The 17,365-nt window shown below is 53.9% G+C and overlaps 1 protein-coding gene across 3 annotated transcripts in view; it reads right to left on the reverse strand.

Moving 5' to 3' along the window:
- Sez6l (seizure related 6 homolog like) overlaps positions 1-17,365 on the reverse strand; it is a 164,827-nt gene that overhangs the window by 57,497 nt on the left and 89,965 nt on the right. For all 3 annotated transcript variants that reach the window (XM_006984117.4, XM_006984116.4, XM_016002638.3), the window contains exon 2: positions 737-1,309. In XM_006984117.4, the coding sequence (XP_006984179.2) occupies positions 737-1,309 (573 nt within the window). The remainder of the gene's footprint in view (positions 1-736; positions 1,310-17,365) is intronic.

A 17,365-nucleotide genomic window follows, 5' to 3' on the forward strand; every position in this document is an offset into this window, starting at 1 on the left:
CCCCTCTCCGTAGGAAAGGATTCAAACCCAGAGAGGCACCGAGCCTACGTAGGCTGGGCGAGCAGCCTCAGCGGTCCATCCACACCATGGTGGGTGCTCCCCGGCTCCCTGGCCTATCAATTTCCACCTGAGCTCCAGTCCCTTCTATAGGAAGGTGTAGGAAGTGAACATCCTCCTCCCTTATGCTCTCAATCATCCTGACAAACCCCCCACCCCCACCACCATGATGACAGATGTCTGTGTGAACAGCTCTTGTATGGTTTAGAAAATATGGTGAGGAAAAAGTCTGGGGCTCACAGGACTGATACAACTAAACTTTCTGAAATCTCTATCTATGGTCCACGGACTGTACAGGGGAGCCCAGAGACAGGATTGGCCGGAGATAGGATAGCCTGGAAGAGTCGGTGCACTTCGGGTGAGGGTGGGGCTCCGTGGTAAAGTACTTGCCTAGTATGTGCCTGACCCTGAGTTCTGTTCCTAGGGCGCGCGCATGCGCACACTCGCGGGACACACACACACACACACACACACACACACACACACACACACACACACTAGCTCTCTCTCTCTCTTGCTCCCAAAACAAAGCAAAACAAACAAACAAACAAACAAAACGGCCGGAGTGGCTCAGTGCTAGCGTGCCCTCCCTCCAGGCGCAAGGGCCGGGTCCCACGCCCACTGTGGAAAATCCAGAAATGATGAACTACAGCAGGGGTAGGCGGCGAGCGTGGCGCACCTGGCGCCTGCTCTGTGGTGATGATGGTCGTGGTGATGATGGTGGACGTGGTGGTCTCCTGGCTCTCCTCGGAGGCGGACCCAGTTAGCTCGTTGTCCCCCTTGTCCAGCGGGCTCCCGGGGGCGCTGCTGTCGTCGGGGGCCTGTGCGGGCTCCGGGCTGTTGGGGAGCGTGGTCACCAGCGTGGTAAAGGGTACGATTTGCAGTGGGGCGGGTGCTGTGGGCTCTTCGGGGTCCCCGGGCACATGTGGCTTGGTGGTGGCCGAAGCAGGGGACCCTAGTCTCTGCAGAGGCGTCGGGGTGGCCTGGGGCCTCAGCTGCCTCCGGGCCGAGTTGAGTTGCTTCAGGGACGGTAGGCCCTTCCGGAGGGCTGGGGCGTGCTGGATGCTGGCGTGGTCAGGGAGCGCAGGGGGCAAGGACCCTTCCAGCGTTTCCAGCGTTTCCAGTGCGTCCTGGGAAGGCAGGGGACCCGGGGCTGATGACGTCACTCCCTCTTCCAGGTTGCTCTCCAGCGAGGCGGCGGAGGGCAGGAGGTAGTCCGCGGAAGGGCGCGGGTCTCCCTCTGGACCACTGTCTGGGGAGAAGGGGAGAAAACATAGCCATTAGCTTGGACCTGCCTCACCTCCTGTCACCTGTGAGGGTGGCCTCTAAAGGGGACACCCCGGCCTCTTCCCTTCCCTTCCTTCCTCTCCTCACTTCCTTTTTTTCTCTCCTGAGGAGTTGGGGCTCATCGTGCTGGAACCCACTAAGGGCTAAGACTACAGAAGCTGAGGATGACAGCCTCACGGCGGCGGTAGCGGGATGTGGGTCCCTCGCTGCGGCAGCAGGGGCGCTGCGTGTGGACCAGGAACTGCACAGGACATGGCGGGAGGCACAGTTATCTGCCGACTGGTGAATCAGAGGCAGATTCACGAGGGGTGTGTGAATACAGGTGGGGGCCTGGCGCTGGGGGTGAGGTTTGCCACAGAGCAAGGAGCGTGGGGGAGGGGGGATAGGGCCAGAGCTGGGAAGGGTGGGGGCGTTGGCACGTGGGGCCGTGCACCTTGCTCTTCTGACTTACTTCTCCCTACATGGTCCTTGAACGGCCGTGGAGTGATGTCCTAAGATGCCCATTTCGAGCCGAAGACACATGGAGCACGCTAAACCCGCTCCGCTCCACAGCTTAGTGACTATGCCCCCCACCCCCCAGGGAGTGCCCTTTGGTCACTTCATCGACCCGCATGTGACCTGTATTCAGCTGCCTGTGGCTCCCAGTGTCACTAGAGAAGACAGCGCCACACACGGCCAGCCCAGGAAAAGATCTGAGTTCCATCAGAGGTACGGCTGAAGGAGGGGTATGGTTTTGGCCACATCATTGTTTTTTATTTTTTTCCCCAATGGTTTAAAATTAGCACTTTATCTTTCTGTGGACAGAGGATTAAAGTGTCCACACCACCTATAATGAACAAACACCAGTACAGAGAGAGAAGACAGCAGGTCTGGATGCTCCCAGGGAAAGCCTGGACTTCGGTAAGCCCCCTCAAGCACACGAACTTCAGAGTCACACTGCCAAGTTTCTTCTTATTTTTCCTCGTGGAGACAGGGTCTCCTACAGCTCCCGTGGGCCTCCAACTTGCTATGGAGCTGAAGACGACCTAGGTCTCCTGCTCCTCCTGCCTCACTTCTGTAGGGCTAGGATTCCAGGGGTGTGCCACTATGCCCAGTCTTAGGTGGTATTGAGGCTCAAACCCAGGGCCTCAGGCATGCTAGGTAAGTGCTCTACCCCCCTGAGCCGCATCTCCACCCCCAAACTTGTAAGTTTCCAATGATGACTTGGTCCTGTGTGACCTTGTGCATGGAGTCCCCAGCTCTCAGAAACCCGGCTTTGTTCCTTATCAAACGAGGAGGATAGTTACGGCAGATGTGCCAATTAAACGGAACGCCCATTCGACGTGCCTGGCGCGAAACCCGGCAGAGAAGAAAAGCATTAAGCCGAAGGAAAAGGAGAGGACATTAGAGACGCTGAAAAAAAAAAAAAAAGAGAGACAACATGTTTCCTGCAGAAGTGAAATAAAGTACACCAGCCTGTTGGGTTATTTCCCCCACTGCTGTGGCCAAACACCCACCAAGAAGTTGCTTAGGGATGAGCGGCTCGTGAGGGCTCACTGTGGAGGGTTCTGTCCACCACGGCAAAGAGGCATGGCAGAGGTGAAGCTGACTGAGGATTGGAGTTCCTGAGAGCTGCTGGTTCACACCTTGGCGGAGGGGAGGGAGTCGGGGAGGGGAGGGAAAAGAGAGAGATGCTGCCCTTGGCTGGCTTCCTCCTTCCCCACTTCATATTCAGTCCTGCTGCCCATATTCAGGATGGGTCTTCTCTCCTCAGCTCGTTGTCTTTGGAAATGTTCACGGCATCCGTCTTAGTTAGGGTTATTATTGCTGTGATGTGGTTACCATTTACACCATGACCAAAGCAGCTTGGGAGAGAAAGGGTTGATTTGCCTTCCAGATCACAGTCCATCATCAAAGGAAGTCAGGACAGGAACTCAAGCAGGGCAGGATCCTGGAGGCAGGAGCTGGTGCAGAGGCCATGGAGGGTGCCGCTTACTGGCTTGTTCCTCATGGCTTGCTCAGCCTGCTTTCTTATAGAACCCAGGACCACCAGCCCAGGGATGGCCTCACCCATAACAGGCTGGGCCCTCCTCCAGCAACACTAATTAAGAAAATGCCCTCCAGCTGGATCTTACGGATGCATTTTCTCAATTGAGGTTCCCTCCTTTCAGATGACTCGAGCTTATGTCAAGTTGGCCTAAAACTAGCCAGGACAGCATATCTTAAATTGGAAAACTCTAAGCTGAGTTTTCATGGCACATACACAGTTTCTTCAACGAAGGGCTGGCCCAGCAGCTGCCTAGCAGAGCTGGAGAAATCAACTTCATTTCATCCCTAGATGCTCCCAGCTGCAGCTTCCTCCCTCAGAGCCCTGGTCCGCTCAGCTGTCCAGTGGGGCTTCTCTCTCTCTCTCTCTCTCTCTCTCTCTCTCTCTCTCTCTCTCTCTCTCTCTCTCTCTCTCTCTCTCTCTCCTGCTCACTGGAGCTGTCATCCCTCAGCAATCGGATGTGCAGGGCTCTGAGGAAAAGGTCTGTGTCTCAGCCAGCACCTACCAGGTGCCAGCTGCTGCTGTCTCTCCTCATGGAAATCATAGCATCGCCCTCTGTGGGAAGCCAGAGCGGCATGAACAACCCCAGCAGAGATCTTGAGAGATTCCCTCCTGTGGACAGAGGTCCCTGGGTTGACTGCTGTCCTTGTCCATTTCCTGCAGACGGACACCGGCTGAACCACAGCCTCTGACCTGTCAGGTGCTGCCATCCAAATTGGTTTGTGCAGCAGCTGGGATGTCGGGTTTACTTTCATGGAGCCGGCGCACGGGTGTGATCTCTGTGGACCCCAGCCGTTACAGCTGGCCGCAGCCCATACACCTGTTGGGCGGCGCTGACCCTCAGCCAGCATTCCTCCAAGAATGCCGGGGAGTGGGAATCCAGGAGGAAGAAGGGGTGGGTATGGGTGGCAAGAGAATAGACCAAGGTCATCTGGGCATCAAACATGGATTCCTGATCCAGCACTGAGACTTCAGAGACGTAGGTTCAAGGCCTGCCAACTGCAGTTCCTCCCCCGACCCCGGGGAGGAGGGAGCTGGCTTATTCACCTTTCTACAGCTCGGCTCCCTCTATAAAGAAAGGTCTTCCGATTAGGAATGTGGTCCAGTGCTCACCAGGGCTGTTATCTAGGGATTGATGGTGACTGCCTTAGTAGATGGGGGACTGAGAAAGGGGTCATGGGACTTATTTAGTGACAGGTCAGGGTCCCCAGTCCAGGAGACCCAGCTGGGGTTGGATGTATAGCGTTTGGCTGTGGTCAAGATGGGGACCCTGAGCAGAGCTCCTTTGTGGGCCATGCTTTGTCTCCCTCTACAGGTCAAGTGTGCGGCCAGGCAGGATGAAGCCAGGGCTGCCAGCTCCTATACCGTGGGGGATTGGAAGCAGCAAGTCCCGGACTGTCTGTCCTGATGACTCGGCAGAGTCAGGCGACGTGACTGATGAACGGCCACACTGACTGATGAGCTGTTGGGTGCTGTGGCTGGCGGAGCGAGCCCTTCATACATGTATCTTGTCTTTCTAATCACGGGGAGAGGTGAAGAGGAGGAGGAGGGGTGAGGGGAGCCCTTGTAAGTGTGGTTGGGAGGATGCGTGGCACCACAGCAGGGACAGGAAGCAGGGTTTCACCCCTTGGCCACAGTGGCAGTGAGGGCCAGGCCTTCACTTTGACTGCTGTTGGACTGTGCTGGTGGCAGGGTGGGCATGCGTGGTGTGCTGTTATCTCTGTTCCCCTCTTGGCATCCTTAGGAAGGAAATTTTACTCCCGCCCCTTAGAGGAACAGACAGAGGCCGGGGACACAAGGCGATTTTTAAGGCTACGCAGCAAAGCCGGGGTCAGTGCTAGGGTTACCTGTTCACCCTTCCCCCCCCCTTCCTTTGCCCCAAATCTATCGCTCTGTCGTTCAACATGACCACCACATGGCTTCAAATCCCCGGCGGGTCTACCTCTCTGTCTTCCTCAAGGAACTGGGGTGCTGTGTGTCATCTGGCATCCTCCGCTCTCCCCCACCACTGTGGCCTTCTGGGAGTTCTCTCTCTTTTTAAACCTTCCCCAAGATAAACTTACCCTCTTCCCAAACTCACATCTACCAAATCTGAGGCTACAGCAGTGCATCTTAGGAAGTAGAAAATTAAAAACAAAACAAAGCAAAACCCTGCTGGTGAGTAAAAAAAAAAAAAAAATACAATCAATACCTGTCACTTGTAGGTATTTACAGCTGTGACTTTAATGGTGAATTTGAAACAACCTAGAAACCCCTGGACAAAGAGTCCCCAGGAGAGATTGCCTACATTGGGCTACCCTGTGGGCATGTGGGTGAGGAATTGTCTTCATTAACTTAACTGATGGGTGAATACCCAGCAGCGCCATTCCCTAGGCAGGAGGGCCTGAGCTGTGCCATAGAGGAGGCAGCCGTGTGAGCACAAGCAAGCGAGCAAGCGAGCAGCGAGCACTCATTGTCTGTGACATCACTGCCACCATGACGTCATTGCCACCGTGATGTCATTGCCACCGTGACGTCCTGTGACGATGGACTGTGGAATCCTGACCCTAAACAAACCCTTTCTCCTCTGAGTTGTGAATTTTTTGTTTGTTTGTTTCTTTTTTCAAGGTATTGTAACCACAGCAACAAGACGGGAAATTAGAAAAAAACAGGCACAGTGTGGTGATTTGCAGCAGTGCGCAGTGATGAAGCCAGAGCAGCCAGAGCTTCTGTCTTCTCATGCGGCTGGGGTGACCCCGAATTCCTGGTCCTCCTGCCTCCACCTCCCAAGTGCTGCCGCACCTGGTATGTACAGTTCTAGGGATTGAACCCGGGGCTCTGTGCCTGCTAGTGGAGCATGTTACTGATGGAGCTGGATCCCCAGCCCAAACCCTGACCATTCCCATGTATTAGGAATCTTTGGATTCCCTCTTTTTTTTTTTTTTTAAAAAAAAGGATGCATTTGACGTATTTTATTCTCATTTATGTGCATACGTGTCTCTCTCTCTCTCTCTCTCTCTCTCTCTCTCTCTCTCTCTCTCTCTCTCTCTCTCTCTCTCTCTCTCTCTCTGTGTAATGCTGGAGGAAGCCAGAAGGGGGCACTGGATCCTCAGGAGCTGGAGTTACTGGCAGCTGTGAGTTACCCAACGTGGGTGCTGGGACCTTCAGGTCCTCTGCAAGAGCAGTGAGCACTCTTGACACTGAGTGTCTCCAGACCCTGGCCTCTCCTTTCAAGCTGTTTTGAAATGTGTTCGAGGTTGCTGCAGGTTGCAGAGCCCCAACTGTGCCCCCAAACACCATCGTAGAGACCCCCACCGCCCACCTTTCTCTCTATCCTCATCTCTACAGCCACCTTTCTACTGCCGTCCTGTAGGAGACCCGTGACACCAGCGTCACAGATGAGCAAGAGCATGTGGAGTCTGCCTTCCGTGCGGGGCTAATTTTACTTCACTCTGCACACTCTAGTCCCGCTCAGGCTCCTTCACATGTCAGAGCTCCTCTTTTAAGGTGGCATGGCACTCCACTGTGAACTTGGAGCATAATGGCTTCAACCTTCTGCCTGTCAGCGGCCATCTTCACTAGCCCGGTATCTCACTGACCATGTGGCGTCTGTCTGTAGTAGGCACCAGCCTGCAGGTACCTCATTGACACGTTGCCTGCATTTCCTTTAAGTACTGCCTGGGACTAGGAGTTCAAGACATGATGATAGATCTACCTTCATGTTTTGAGGAATCTCCAAACCCTCTCCATAATGGCCACACTGATCTGTGTTCCCACAGCAGAGTATGAGTGCTCCCTCTCCATAATGGCCACACTGATCTGTGTTCCCACAGCAGAGTATGAGTGCTCGCTCCTAACACTCACACCAGCATTTCTTGTTATTAACCCGTCTGTTTCAACAGCCCATATTCTAACTGGGTGGGTGACACCCTGGTGGAAGTCCCTGTGCATCAGGGAGGGTCAGACAACTGCCTTTTTCTCTCTTGCCATGTGGTTCTCCTCAATTTCACCTCCTAGGTGCAGGTGGCATGGTGGCAGGGATTGGGGGGGGGGTGCTACAAGGTGCTCTGCTGAAACCTCCTTACCCTCAATAGGAACAGAAGGGGACTCCACCACCATCACATCCACCCTCTGGGACCCCAGGATGGCCGGTACCATCTCCATAGCTAGAGCCCCACAGGAGGCGAGTCTGGCTGTCCTCAACCTCTGCCCGTCGAGGACCTTCTGATCCACAAAGGCTTCCCTCTCCTACACTGAAGTGCTCTCCCCTGCACGCAAAGCAGATCTTGCTGGCTGACTCCAAACTTCGGGCCAACTTCAGGGCTGAGGAGTGGTGCCTGTAGCCTGCCTTCCGTGAGGCCCGAGGACTCAGCTCAAACGCCAGCTGGCTGAGCACCACGCAAAGCCGAGTCCCACTGTACTCAGTCTAAATTGGATCCCGGGCTTCAGAAATGCAGCGAGTTAATAACTCGCTCTAATGGGCTTTTCCCCAGGCCCCAGGGACCACTGAGTTAAACGCATTCCTCTATTTCAGAGCACTTAGAAATCTCAGTTACACATGACAGATTCTTCCCTTATCATGTGTGCTCAGCACTCGGCCTGGGTGCTGTCAATCAACCCATCCATCCATCCGCCAGCCCTTCTGTGAAAGAGAGGCTGCAAACTTTCTCCTCTGGCCGACCCTCAGCACTGTGTGATATCGCCCCTGCTCTTAGGAAGACACACATGGGAAACCAAACACAATTGTCACACAGGAGTGTGAGTGTATGTGCATGTGCGTGTGTGTGCATGTGCGTGTGCGTGCGTGCGTGCGTGCGTGTGTGTGTGTGTGTGTGTGTGTGTGTGTGTGTGTTGTTAATGAGACGCTCCCACTGTGGCTGCTCTCTCTGGGGACAAGCTGAGCATCTGCCTTGCTTTGTCCCTCTGTTCCTCTGTCCCTCTGTCCCTCTGTCAGGAAAACAGTTTAAATGGAAGAGGCACCAGTGCTCATCAGCCTGGGTCCTGCGAAGGCTGGGAGTTCCTCCAGCGGTGATAACACCTCCCTGTAGAAGACACCACAGGTGTCTGCTGAATCCACCAGGGAGGGGAGCAGGGAGTAGCAGAGAGAGGAGGGGCCATGGTAGGAGACAGCAAGGCAAGCTGGGTAGGAGACACCATCATGTTTGGACTCCTGACATGCACCAGACACCCCATGAGCACCAAGGGAGCAAGGAGGAGGATTCAGATGTAACCAGGGGCTAATGACGTTCCCTGGAGTCCATAAACTCTAGAATATTCTGAATGTGTCAGGGGTAGGGCAGGGTGTAGACATGGTATACACGACCGTGTCCCCATGCTACATTCCAAAAAGTCCTTCTGTAGCCTGGTCCTCAGGCTTCTCCCAGGCCAGTTCTAGCTCCCTCCCTCCACACGCGGGCATGCGTTATCTTTTTGACTATTGTACCAACGGCACACAGGAAGCAACAGGAGGAAGGGGCATTATTTCCCTCCTGGTTTAGAGTAAGGTCCTTCACTCTACGAAGGCATGGCAGTGGGCGTGTGTGGCTGCCTGCTCACACCTCAGGGGACCAGGAAGCAGAATGAAGGGGATGCACACTCTCAGCTCAGGTCACCCCATTTCTGCTTTTTATTCGGCATGGGATACTGGGCCATGGGAGGGCGCTGCTCACATTCCATGGTGACTCCTCTTCCCTCAGTTAACCCTCTCAGGAGGCTCCCTTGGAGAGGAGGTGTGCCTAAAGGGGTGCCTCACCAGCACCCCAGGGGCTTCTGATTTTTAAACGTTTGCTAGCACAGTACTAATCACACATAATGGGTTTCCTTATGTCATTGTGATTCATGTGTATAATGAGTGCATTTTGAGCATATTCACCCGTTAATATAATGATCTTGTCCTTTGGGGCTGCCCTGTGTCCTGACGTAGATACCTCTTCTTAAGGAAAAACGCCTCCCCTTTTTCTCTCTCTTTCTGATTTCCTCCCTTGAGGTGCGCACCCTGGAATCCCACCCCCCTTCCTGTCTTTTCCTATCTTTCTCTTTATCCCTTATTATAACGAACCATTTCCTTTCGGATGTAGCGTCTGGGTTGTGAATGTCCACCTGCTGCCCCACCACCATGGCTACATGGAGTGGGTCACCTGCCAGCCTGCTGCTGCATCTGCCCAGCATGCCAGTATGGTTCCCTGTATGAGTGGGATACCCTGGCCTGGCCGGCTGGGGGTTTCCCACACATGCATAATAAGTAACACACCCCATCGCTTTCTCAATTCTGTAAACCCCCTTCCTGTTTCCAGCCAGCTCCCCCGTCTACCTTCATGTCACTTTTTTTGGGGGTGGTGACCCAATGTATTTCATTAGGGTTACTTGCAGGAGCACGGGTAAAGGGAAGATAATTTGACAGGCGCAGGGATGGCTTCTCAGTGTCTACACCACTGAGGAGAATGTGTCTCCCACTCCCTAGGCATTTTTTTTTTCTCAAGCAGAGACTTAACAATCACAAACCGGTTTGCTCAGGGACGACATGAGTGGATTCTCTTCCGTTCTCTCTTTCTCTTTGGAGGAGAGCTGATTGCCGGCAAGGGGTGGGGGGTAATGGAAGAAGGTTGGGTAGCCCAGGTGTGTCTGTGGGGGCCTGACTCAGGAAGGCAGAGCTGCCAGAATGTGTGCCTATCCCATGGCTGGGGGCCTGGGAGGAACCAAGGGAGAGGCGGAGCCGTGAGCATGGGCGCTCTTCCGGCTTCTTCCTGATGGGCAAGCACTCTTTCCTGCCACACCCCACCACAGTGCTCCCACCCTCACAGACAGACTCTGAGCCAGTTGGATCATCTCTCCTCAAAACTCTTCCCTGTCAGCATCAGTGAGTCTAACGCAGCCAGTGCCTGGACAGGAAGACCCTGGAGCACTCTCCTTCGTCTGCCTATCTTCAGGGGAGACACGGGAAAATTCCCTCTGTGCAAAGATGGCCTGCAAGGTTCATCTGAAATGACCACTGGAGGCGAGCTTTCCCGATGGCGTGCTCACTGGCAGAGTGCAGGAGATGCCTGAGGTAAACCAGTGAGGCCCCGGGGTCACATCCACCCTGCTTGCAGGTGGTGTTGGATGAGGCCAGCTTTTCTTCTTTACACAGCTCAGAAGACCTTGGCTTTGCCAAAGGAGGCACAGATAGCAAGCCCGTGGGACAGCTCATCGCTGTCAGCAGCTGTGATGAGACCCGCCTTAGGCCTGGCTCTCCTAATGCTTCCAACACAACCAGGGCGCCTTTCCGAGCCACACCCCTTCAGCTCACTATCTTCAGATCCGTGGAAGAAACTCCACAGAAGGTTCTGGAGGCCTGTCTCTGTGTCCTCACTGATGTGTGGCAGCGTCTCTGTGGCTTCAGCTGTCTTAGGTCCCACCCATCAATGTATATCTCTCGCCATCCTCTTTTAATCCAGTCAGCCCCTGACTTAAGAGGTTGGCGCCTATTACAACTTTCTGATGACGTGTAATCTCCCAGTGTTCAGAGGGAGTTGCCCTTTGAACCTTTTGCTGTTTTCTGGCTGATCTCACATGCTCACAGTGCAGCTAGCTCCCAGGGAGCCATACCGTCCTTAAAGCAGCCAGAGCTCCAGGTCAGGGGCATCAAGAGCATGTGGACTTATAATGTCTGTGATTTATTTTCCCCATCTTAAATGGAGGGGTATTGGCATCCCATCCCTTGCATAGGCTTCCTCTCCTCTGGGATTTAGCCCCCTCCCTTAATTCTCAACACCACCAGCGGAAGTCAGTCATAGCATTGGGGCGGGGCCCTCCTCCTTGCAACACCACCAGAGACATCAGCCACAGTACTGGGGGCGGGGCTCTCCATGCAGGCTTCTTTCCTGTTTTCCACCCCCGCCCCCCCAGAGATAACCCTCTTAAGGACAGAGCTCATGTCTTCTCTACTTGTCCATGCTTTTCTAGAACCTATCCCGTGACCACGGACCTGACACCTAGGCGCCCCATAAACATTTCTTCACGGGCATGCTTCCCGTGTAGACGGTAAGACTTGATGCCTTAGACAAGGCCCACTTCTGTCTAAATGACATCAGTTTATGCTGCGGGCTGAGCATTCCTGAGTATCTGGAAACCCAAAATGCCCCGCATCGCACCACAGATGGGAAATTTCATACCGAGGAACTTGGTTTTGTGAGTAGCGTTATTGAACATATTGTATGTAAACAGCTTCAGGCTGTGCATGTAAGGTGCCTTTGACATGGTACGGGGTTGCTTTTCAGTCTCAGCTCCCCACCCAAGATAGCGCACCGTGTGTGTGTGTGTGTGTGTGTGTGTGTGTGTGTGTGTGTGTGTGTGTGTGTGAACAAACTGAAATAGGAACCACTTCCGGCCCCAGGGACGCTAATGTTGGTCAAGTCGCTTCCCCATCACCACGCTTCAGCTGACGGGCAGAGAGCAGGAGGCAGCCGAGTCACACGCAGCTCCTGGTTCTGTCAGCAGGGCAGATGGACACTCAGCTGGTGTACTTCTTGCTTGACTGTCGTGGTTTGGGGCCCTGATGAGCGTGCTTTGCTCGCAGGGGTAGGTGTGGATGGGGGATTTTGGTGCCAGCACATGCCACTCTAAATTCAGCAGAGTATATGTGCACATTGACCCCCCGGACTGCCCCCCAAGCTTGTGCAGGGGTCTGGAGGCTACAGGGGACTCTGGCAGGTGCCAAGCGGGTAAGCGAACTGAGGGAAATGTCACAGCGACAGGAGTGACATTTGTGACCATTGTCCTCTCCACCCTGGCTTCTTCCCAACCCACGGGTGTCCTTTGTAACTCACGCTGGGTTCAGAAATCCTGGGACGTTCTTTGTGCCCATTTACATTCCATCAGCACGCTGGCTGGCTGCTGTGTCCTCCCTCCCTGTGAATAAGCCCAGAGAGCTGTTGGCACCCTGTGATTGTGCCTGTGTCTTTAACCCTGATTAACAGGGCTGCCTCACTACAGATGAACTTGCCTCTCCCTGCCTCTCTCTCCAGCTCCTGTCATCCCCCCCCCTCCATTCATGCCTCACGGTGGATTTTGTGACTTCTTACAGTATGGCTTCAAGGAGAGGACACAGGGTGATTTATTTGAGTAAATGAACCTCGGAGTCGCTGAGGGAAAGAGGAAGCCAACATGGAAATCCTGTCAACATCAGACTGTCTATATTCCCACGAAGAGAAATCAGATCCGTGAAGGAGGCCACGTGGTCCACAGGTGAGCGTCAAAAGCTCGAGATAAGTTAGTGATTTGTCTCCTTCAGCCGTGAGGCTGGACTGGTAGGCAGAAACAAAGAGCCTCCTGCGTGTACATAAAGATGCATTTAGAGGTGCACTGAGCCAGGACGGCAGGGGGGCAGATTCCATCTCCCAAAGCCTCACTTTGTAAAATGAAGACGTTCATCTTTGCATTCTCATCCTTAAGCAAACGCAGGGGTTGGGGCTGTATTCTGAGTTATGCAGATGACGGAGTTGTGAGGGACCAGAAGCCAATTCACCTCCCTGTCTTTGCTGATCTAGGCAGGAGAGCAGTGGCTCTGTTTCCCGAGGGCGTGAGAAAGGAAGCCATTGTAACTTCCATTTTAGAGATGAGGAAATGGAGGAGCAGAGAAGTCTGATCAGATGGCTCTGTAGCCTCAAAACTCTGTCTGGATGAGGTGAGGGCCTGGGCTGTGTCTGTCCGGCTGTGTCTGTCCCATGCTCTTCCCTGGCCCGTCTGTGAATCCTATTCTAGTGAGGCTGTTTCCAGGGAGAATACAACTTTGCAAGTCATCTCAAAGGTCCCCAGGAACCTCCCAGGGAGCCCTGGGGCAATGGGGGTGCACATTGGCCTCCTCAGTAGCAGAGGGCAAAGTGCTTTAGCTGAGGACATGACTTCAGAAAGAGGCAAAGAATAACCCATGGGACAGCAGAGTCAGGAGGCAGCTGCGAGGTGTGTGTGTGTGTGTGTGTGTGTGTGTGTGTGTGTGTGTGTGTGTGCGCGCGCGTGTGTGCGGGGTGGTGACAGATGGGGCCACATGCTTATTAGCCTCACGAAGACCCCATGTTCTCAGTCGCTTTTGATTATAGGCCACAGCAGGAACAGCACAGTGTGTCCATGCTGTGTAAGCAGCAAATGATAGAGGCTTGGAGCTTCTGGGGTGGAGGTTGGGGTTCACCTGGCATTTCCAGAGGGACAACAGAAACATGATCATTTGCTCCGATGGCCAAAAACGTCAGGCTTGCAGTGAGCGCCCTGGGCCAGCATGGGTGATTGACACTTTCTCCACCTGCAAGCCACGCACGGTGTTTCTTGAAACAGCTGAGAGCTCTAAGTGTGGAGTCTGAAGGGGTCTGGGAACCCTATGTTTCTTGGAAGAGTCTCCCCCCCCCCCCAGGGTGGTATGGGAAGCATACTGCTGACATTCCAAGTTAGGTACTGGGGGAATGGGGCAGGAATCTTCCCTAGGCCAGTCACATCCCATAGCCCAGTGAGAATCACACCACATCCCACAGCACCAAGGCTTTGTCCAAGGCCTCTGCACTCCCTCCCAGTCATCACAGGACATTTTTCACATTTCAAGACCTGCACTGTGCATGGTCTTGTCCAGCACTCTGAGTCCTGAGCCAAACCTAACAGAATTGGCATTGCTTGTCTCATTTGAGAAATGAATGAGTGGGGAGTCCTGGGGGGTCGAAGGGCCACCCCAGAGGCTCCCGTCCCACAAGTAAGCCTGTTGCCATTTATTCCTTCCTTTAAGTGCTCCTGTAGTGACTTCTGTGGCTGGTGGCCTGCAGCTGGGGTGGTTTTCCGTGGTCATGGCGGGAGACATTTTTACCTGTCCAGCTGGGGTAGGGGGCTCTTGACATCAGATGGGCCAGGGTGCTGCTCTGTCCTACAGTGGGAGGGGCAAGTCCTTCCCCAGGGGAAAGGGAACCAGCCCAAATGTGCTCTGTGACCAGGGGAGAGGTCTGGACTGTGTGCACCCTGCTCCCATGCATGCAGATTCTCGGCTGACTTCATTAGCAGGCTGCATTTTATCCACACGCGGCCTCCGGCCAGATGAAGGCTGCAGAAGCCCTGGGTACCAGAGGAAGCTTGGACTGAAGTGGAGAAAAGCAAGGCTGGGCTCAGGGGACAGATGACTTTGTTGGTAAAGGGCTGAGAAATGAATGAACGAGGACTGAGCTTGATTCCAGAACCCACCTACAAAAGCTGGGCATGAGCTGGGCGGTGGTGGCATACACCTTTAATCCCAGTACTCGGGAGGCAGAGCTAGGTGGATTTCTGTGGGTTCGAGGCCAGCCGGGTCTTTAGAGTGAGATCCAGGACAGGCACCAAAACTACACAGAGAAACCCTGTCTCAAAAACCAAACCAAACCAACCAACCAACCAAACAAACAAACAAAAGCTGGGCATGGTGATACATACTTGGGTTCCCAGCACTGGGAAGGCAGAGGCAGGAGAATCCCTGGCTTCACTGGCTAGCCAGTCTAGCCTGTTACCAAGCTCTAGGCCAGTGGCAGACCCTGCCTCAAAACAAACAAACAAAAACAAGGTACATGACATCTGAGGTTGACCTCTGGCCTCCACACCTATCTCACCATACATAGGTAGGAATGGGGAAGGGGGGTGGGGGAGAGAGAGAGAGAGAGAGAGAGAGAGAGAGAGAGAGAGAGAGAGAGAGAGAGAGAGAGAGAGAAACAGGGACCACCATTTAAGAAGCCCTGACCTTGGCTGACCTTGGCTGACCTACCGCCTTTGCTGAGCCTATTTTCTCTCAGGTAATGCAGGAGGCAAAGTGGGATGTGTTCCTGGGGTGGGGAATGGGATGTACGGATGGTGGATTGGGGTGGAGGGGGGTAGTTAGGCCACTCTGAATTCTTTCCACCACTTTAAACCAGTGTCAGGATCTATCTAGTCCAGCCTGCTGCTGCAGAGGATGACCTCCTTCGGAAGGGAAGTAGTTGCTGAGGGGGCCGCTCCAGTGCAAGACAAAGCCGTGGGAAGGTTGGCCAGTCCGTTTTCCTGCCTCAGCAGCCAGATCCACTCCCAAGGCGGTGGAAAGCTTCGGAAGGAAATTGGATTGCAATTTAATTGATGGCCTGGAGGATGTGCTATGGTCATTAAGCTGCCCTGGAAAGCCAACCATTGTTCTGTACAGCGCGACAGAGCTCTGCTTAGATGACACCACACACGTGTGTGTACGTGCATGTGTGCCCAGTCCCTTCCTCACTGGACCCACTGTGAGCAGGAGCGTGTCTCTGCTGCCAGGGGACCCCAGTGGCCACCGTCACATCATGTGCTTTCTGGGAGGATCTTACATCCAGCAGCCTCCCAGCTCTGCCTCTGGCCTCTCATTCCTCTCCAGTCCCCAAACTTGCAGCCTGGGGACGCCCTCTCCTCGGACCTTGCCATAGTCGCCTGAAGTCCCTGCATGGTCTCTGCCGTCTGTGCAGTCTCCACCAGACTCCTCATCCTGTCAGCTCCTGGGAAGGCCCACTGTGAGCTTCCAGATGCTTCCTCTGGGTCGTGGAAAGCTCCCTGGTCAGAGTTCTGACAAGTCTCACAGTCAAAAGAAAGTACCCCCAGCTCTGTTGAAATCTCTGTTTCCTGAGTCATTTCCATAGAGATGTTCCTTCTGTTCTGTTCTCTTTATTCATGGCTCACTTTTTTTTTTTTTTAACGTATTGTAAAATGGCATTTCCCAAATTTCCAGTGTTATCCAGATCTGGCTGAAACCTTTAGCCTGGATTTCAAGTTTCTGAAGGGAAGGTCTTGCAGCCAGCAGTGACTGGGTAAGAGAATGCGAGGCTCGGTTTCCTCATCTGTGAAATGGGTGTGTGTGGGACACCTCACGGAGTGGTTGAGAATTAAAAGGGCAGAGCCCTGTCCAGAGCAGGAGCATGGGAGCCCCCAGGCAGCACTGACTGCAGTGACAGAGATTCCCATGTGACATGTTCTCTGCTCCCAGAATCCTTTTCTCACTGCCAGCCATGAGTTGGGTTGACCTAAGGCCAAATCCCTTTGGAAGAGAGATTCTCTCTTCCTAGTGCTTCTACAGAACCTCAGATTCATTCACCCACCCATCCATCCATCCATCCATCCATCCATCCATCCATCCATCCATCCATCATCCACTCATCCATCCATCCACCCACCCATGCACCCATCCATCCATCCATCCATCCATCATCCACTCATCCATCCATCCACCCACCCATGCACCCATCCATCCATCCATCCACCATCCATCCATCCACCCATCCATCCATCCATTATCCATCCATCCACCCATCCACCCATCCATCCATCCATCCATCCATCCATCCACCCACCCACCCACCCACCCACCCACCCACCCACCCACCCACCCATCCATCCATCTATACATCCACCCACCCACACACCCATCCATTCATCCATTCATCCATCCATACATACATACATCCACCCACCCACACATCCATCCATCCACCCACCATCCATCCATCCATCATCCATCCATTTATCCATCCATCCACCTACCATCCATCCATCCATCCATCCATCCATCCATCCATCCATCACTTTCTTCTTTTGATTAGTTTCCAGCTCAGCTCCTGTACCTGACACTGAGCTGAGAAGAAGCCAGACAAGGACCAAAACTCAGCCATGGTGACCTTGGTACCTGCCCTGGGATGATAGGGATGGGAATGTCTGTGATTGCTGCAGGCTCTCTCTGTCTCTGTCATCTCTGAATCTCAGTCTCTTTATCTCTCCCTGTCCCTCAGTCTCTCTCCCTCCCCCCAACCCTCCTCTCTCCGTGTGTATGTGTCTTTATTTTAGGAGCTTCTTCCCTCCCTGACTGGGAGAGCCCCTTCCTTCCAGGCCTCAGACCAGGGGGAGGGTGCCCATTTGCTGAGAAAGGAGAGGCCTTGTGAAGCCTAGAGTGGACTGTGCCCCCTCCCATCCCTGGCCCCTGTAATCAGACGTTTCTATCAGCTCCTGGGACAGAAAAGACACCCTGACCACGTGCAGCCAACTCTATGC

The sequence above is a fragment of the Peromyscus maniculatus genome, chromosome 23 (genome assembly GCF_049852395.1).
Source record: "Peromyscus maniculatus bairdii isolate BWxNUB_F1_BW_parent chromosome 23, HU_Pman_BW_mat_3.1, whole genome shotgun sequence".
In the NCBI taxonomy this organism is placed as follows: Eukaryota; Metazoa; Chordata; class Mammalia; order Rodentia; family Cricetidae; genus Peromyscus; species Peromyscus maniculatus.